At 31.8% G+C, this 5,818-nt stretch overlaps 1 protein-coding gene across 1 annotated transcript; it reads right to left on the bottom strand.

Annotated features, from left to right (window-relative positions):
• Nucleotides 1-609: 609 nt before the first annotated feature.
• Nucleotides 610-1,479, bottom strand: LOC132724565 (E3 ubiquitin-protein ligase TRIM45-like). The gene has a single exon (XM_060709447.1). The coding sequence runs from the start codon at nucleotides 1,477-1,479 to the stop codon at nucleotides 610-612; it is 870 nt and encodes a 289-aa protein (XP_060565430.1).
• Nucleotides 1,480-5,818: the final 4,339 nt, after the last annotated feature.

Below are 5,818 nucleotides of genomic sequence, written 5' to 3'. Positions count from 1 at the left end.
ATTCTTAACAGTTTTTAAGAAGACAAAAAGAAACAAAGACACATACCTTGGGTTCCTGATACACTAAAATAGATAAAGAAGAACTCAAAGTCAGTTCAAAATTTAAAAGAAGAGATCATATTCAGTCCAAAGTTCTATGCCAATATTTCACAATTGTTTGAATTATTGTATAAGTATCTTTTTTGTAATAGTACCTTTACATTTAGTGTACAGTTACGAGCTATGTTTATCAATCTTATTACAACCAGCTCCCAAAACGTAAACTGTAGAAAAAAGTATATCTGAACTTAAGTTAGATTGCATTTTGTCAAGCTGCCATCATGTATCAATTTATGAAATAAATTTGACTTTCTAAAACCGCCAATAGGGGACTTAAATAATAATATAATCAATATTTTGTGCATGCTCACATATTTGTCAAGTTCATCATCTGAAAAACATAACGTATCTATTTATAAAATGAAACAAAATGAAATTGATGACAATATGAAGACATACTTAGAAAATGCTAAAAAAGACCTTTGTCAATTATTTCCGAATAACGAGCGCTTAATGTGAAATGGTATTTGCGTGTCATTTAAAAAATAAATAGGAATCATTTAGTGCAATTTAATCATTTTCCTTACCTAGACCTCTTCGAAATAAGTCACGTCCCTTGCATTTTTCAACTTCTTGTTCAATGTTTTCATTTTTCAGAAACCTATATTTTGTCACAATAGTCCTTTTGCCAATTTCTATTAAATCGTCTTCTATTTCCTTTAATCTCTTTCTTAACCATAAGGCCATGACAAAGTTACCGGTTGGCTCATTTTTCTCTATGTCGGCCTTAGTCTTCATTGATGATAACTCATCTGTTACTTTAGATACTTCTTCCTTTAGCTTCCCTAATGCACTCAATATATCAGTTTTTATAAAACTGGCCTGTTTGCATGCATCAAATATGAGTTTATCTATTTTTTCCAATATATCTTGCTTAAATCGCTCAGCATCATAACTGAATTTTACATGTGTAGCTTTCACTTTATCAATATTTCTATGTATTTCTTTCTCGTATTCTTTAATTTCGTTGCTGCAATTTTCTATTTCTTTAACAACCTCTTCTATATACTCATTTTCGTTCTGTCCCCTTGTCACATCTGATATATATAAAACTTCACATGTTTTATGCTCGTGTATTATGCATTCTCCGCAACCAACTATTTCGTGAGCTTCACAGTAGAAGTTTATTTTCTTTTCAACATGCTTTGGACATTTGTCTATCAATCCTACTGGCTTTATTTTTAAAGCAGACGGTGTTCCACTATATTCTGCATAGAGAAACGCGTGGTTTCTGCAATGTTTGCCCTTCCGGTGATGTTGAAAACATTTACTGCACATATTCTCTTCACATTCTTTACAACATCCGTCAGCAGTAATGTCGTCTCCATCTTCTGCACACGGTTCACAAACAATATGTCCTTTTCGTCCAGATACTTCCATTTTTATGCTTTGACGAAACTATAAATACTTATTTAAAGCTTAAACACATACAAATGTTTAACAAGTAAATAATTGAAATATCGATCGATAAATAGAGTACAGGTTAAGGCCTAGGCATTTATATAGACTATACAAACTATGCTTATCATAACATAAAGAGTTTCACCAATATTACCCTGGATTAAAACTACGACGCCTATACAGTGACAAAACTTTTTTGGCACAATCACAACTGATTATAACTTAAAAAAAATGTGGTAAACAATTATCCTTTAAATTGGACTAAATAAGGTATTAATACAGGTTTAATACACCTTTCTTTCGTGCATTCACAAACGCTACAACATGAGGACGTATTAAAAACCCGACCCAAAAAGCTTAAGGGCTATGAAAATTTGTTTTGATAATAAAACTACCTCGACCGTCATGGAATTAATCTGTGGGTCTCAGTCACGAATAATAAAAATAGTGCAACAGCGGCGTGTGGTCATGCCTGCGTGTTTTTTCTACGTTATTGTATACCTGCAAACCCTTAAGTATTTTCAGAGAAGAATTTCCCGAGAGAAAGCGAGGATAAGAAACTAAGAGTATCACATAGAATAAGTTTTTTCGTTCCCATTGAATTTTATTTTAAAATTAACCAAAATTTTAAATAATTTTTATTAAAAAGGGGGCACTTTTTGTCTTTAAACTTTTAGTTTAGCCTTACTTTTTTTAGAAAAGACACAAAATTTTTAATTTGTTTTTAAAAGCAAAATTTTATTTTAATTGGGAATTGTGCTGCCAAAACTATTATTTATTGGAAAAAATCTAGAATCCGTTCCCGGGCATAAAACCCGTACTATCCCTTTTGTAAAACATTTTCGGAAAAAACAACAAAGGCCGCCCGTGGGGGTTTTAAAAACACTCTGCAAAACAATTAATAACTTTTTTTGGGCGTTCACCCACCCCACCACGGCCAAATCACGCATTTACTTTTTTTTAAAACATGGTAAACTTTGCCCAACTAAAATATTTATCTACTTAAATTAATGTTAAATAATTTAAGGCATCTGTTTAACAAATCTACAAGCAAATTACCAACACCAATTGTAATTATTTTAATAGTTTCGCACATTAGGAAAAATAGAAAACTATTTATTTATTTATTAATTTATTTACCTATTTATTTAGCTTTTTTTATTTCGTATATAAAATATTTTAGAATGTTGTAACATATACGTCTTATCGATATCAACTATAACTATCAGTTCAGATTCAATCAGTTGTTTAATGACAACTTTTAAAAAATGTGCAAAATCATTTAAATGTTACCAAGGTTTGATATTCTGATGGTTATCATAGTCGACAATATTTTGCACACGTCTTTAATTACGGTCGCATTAATAACCATGTTAAGGAGATATTTTACTATTAAATTTATATATAATAATGCTTTTGTTTGGTTAAAGATTTATATTATCAGTTAAATACATTTCACGTCTGAAACGCTGATCTAACCACTTCATTTATAATTTTAGACATTTCTTGAAATCAATATGTTGTTGTTATTTAAAAATGCATAAATGTTAACCATGATTGTAGTTAATATCTAAAATTGGAATATTCGTAAAGGCGTTAAACTGAAGTATGGCGCTATTTGGTTTTCGTAGTACAGTATGTCGATAAAATATATACAACTATATACCCTCTTAATGTTAATGCATTATTCAAATATTTATATAGACCATATTTCAAAATCAATATCGTTTGAATAACTTTAAAATACAGTTGTTTACGCAAATAAAGATTTATAGGATTTAACTTTTATTGTTAAAATTGTTTGCCAAAAGAATATTATAGTAATTTAGTGCATTTATTGAAATGGCTGTAGCGGAAGGTAATGTTTCTATTTATAAAAAAAAGTCTGAAAACGTAAAAAATATTGCGGGTGTAAACCGTGCAGTTTTAATGGAAATGTAACAGCAGCTAAAGGCCGTTGTAATAAATGTCAAAAAGCTTGTGTGCTGAGTGTTTTCAGTTTCAGCATCATCGGAGGGGAAAAATGTGTAGAACCATACGTTCCTGGATAATTTTTGTATTGATGGTTCGTCGGCTTTGGACGAAGAATTAGGAGTTTTGCAAGATATATGTCCGAAGCACGATCAACAACCTTTGACATTTTATTGCGCAACGCATCGAGTGATTGGCTGTAGAGAATGCATTATTTTCGTTTTAAAACATGTAAAGTAATATATATATCGGATAAGACGATGAGTTTAGATAATGTAGATAAAAATGAATACTTAGACGAAGCCATTTAAGAAATTGAAAAATGCAGCAATGAAAAAAAAGAATACGAAAAGAAGATAAAAACAAACATGGACAGTACACACGCTACACATAAAACATTCATCAGAGACGCCGAACGCTTTAGGAAAACGATAAAGGTAAAGATGGATTACTTGATTTTGACGCTTGTGAAGAGGCAAACGATACAAAAACCGAGACTTTAAGATGTTTAGAGAAGCTAGAAGTAAATGCATATAATATGAGACAAGAGCTATCTGCAATGGAAATGACAATGGAGATTTAGAAAAAATGATCCAAAAAGGTTATTTGTCACGGCAATACGTTCGCGAAAACAATTGAAAGATATAAAGGAAACTTTTGCTAAATTTGAAAAAAGTAATAGAGCTAGAACATTTACGTTCATAAGACAGGAAACCATAGGAAATGTCATTGAAGGATGTAAGGGACTTGATTTAATTAAAAAGAGTCCAGGTAGAAAGAATCTTATAAATCTGAACTTCATCAAGTAAGATGTCATAAATTGGTTAGAATTTGTAACACTAAATTTTTCATTTACTTGAATCATGTCTTTTACGACCGTTTTTTTTCTAGTTATTTTTCAAGATTCTTTCCTTCCATTCAAGATGCCGAACATGACAAGCGAAACGTAAGTCATTGAACACCTCTATGTTTTAGTGCTCGCCAATTTTTTTAAGCCAATCACCGACGAGGATTTTTCAAATTTTCAGGTTTCAAATCTTAATAGAACAGATTTTATATAAACTGGACGTTTTATATTATAAAACGCAAGTGGGCGGAGCTAAGTTTCGAAGAGCGCTGAAGTGAAATATACGCATGTGCAGAGATCTTGAAGTTTACTCCTACTAATCAATATTTATGCATCATGTTTTTCCGTACCGTCAATACGGCATAGAATTAAAAAAAGAGGTTCATTGAAATGAAAACAGGCAAAATAACAGTTAAAATGTTTTATTACTTAGGGAACCAGTATCATTTTATAATTTACAAATAAAAAGTTCACTTATTCCAACAAAGTATGTATGTAATATTTCTTACTTTTTATGTAAATATTACAGCCCGTGCCGCTGCAAAACCGAAAGTAGGGTGTTTTTATTAATTTATTTTTGACAATATACTGCCATTTGTCCGAAGATGATATGTATATGAACATAATAAATATGTATGCTGCATATATAATCAAGCTACAGGTTTCATTTCAGCCCGAAAAATATGTCAAGGTGACGGGCGAGGCAAGACATGTCGACTTTTTGTGGCTTATTGTGAAGTTGCAGTACATGGAAATCGGGCACATGACAAATCAGCACATAAATAAATATTTCGCAAAGAGGGTACCGATATGAATATGTACCGTGATATTGTCTGATTTACCTAGACAGAATGCGGGAATAAGCTATGCAAAACACGTGACCCGAAAATGTGTACCGCTACCTCTTCCAAATATGGTTATACACATTTAGGCTATTGTGTGACGTCACGCAGTGTGTTGGGCGGAAAAAAATGGGCGGAGCACTAAGCCGGTTAGAGTGCATATTGGATGTTCTTTGTAAATAAGAAAGCTACAGTCGCTTCGCAAGCTCCGCTCCTTTTTAGCTTTCTTATTTACGAAGAACACCCAATATGCACTCTAACCTATACTTAGATGTTTGATTTTCTTTCCCCAATCTTTTCTTTCAAGCATGTAAGTTATCAAAATGGCGTTTACATAGTCGTTAAATAAGATCAAGTTGGAAAGAGCTTTTTGATCATCACTATAATTATAAAGTTAGAAAATTTAAGTAGTACATGTATTGTAAATTTTTCTACAGTCTGCTTAAAACAATTTAGTTATTTTTCTTATTTAATTTTTTCACAGGTAAACAGAAAGGCTGGGTATGTATTGTTGTCCTATTCCTTATTATAAAAAAATATTTTTTGTCAACATTTTGTCAGATGCAATTAATTATAACAAATGCCAGTCAACCGTGCTACAGTCTCACTGACATCCCGGCAGAGCCCCGGAAAACGTCCGGGTTACGACCGGGAACAA

The sequence above is a fragment of the Ruditapes philippinarum genome, unplaced genomic scaffold, assembly GCF_026571515.1.
Source record: "Ruditapes philippinarum isolate M1 unplaced genomic scaffold, ASM2657151v2 ctg5121_1_1_1_1, whole genome shotgun sequence".
NCBI classification, from domain to species: domain Eukaryota; kingdom Metazoa; phylum Mollusca; class Bivalvia; order Venerida; family Veneridae; genus Ruditapes; species Ruditapes philippinarum.
The sequence above is the reverse complement of the archived record's forward strand: the minus strand, read 5'-3'. Positions and strand labels throughout refer to the sequence as shown.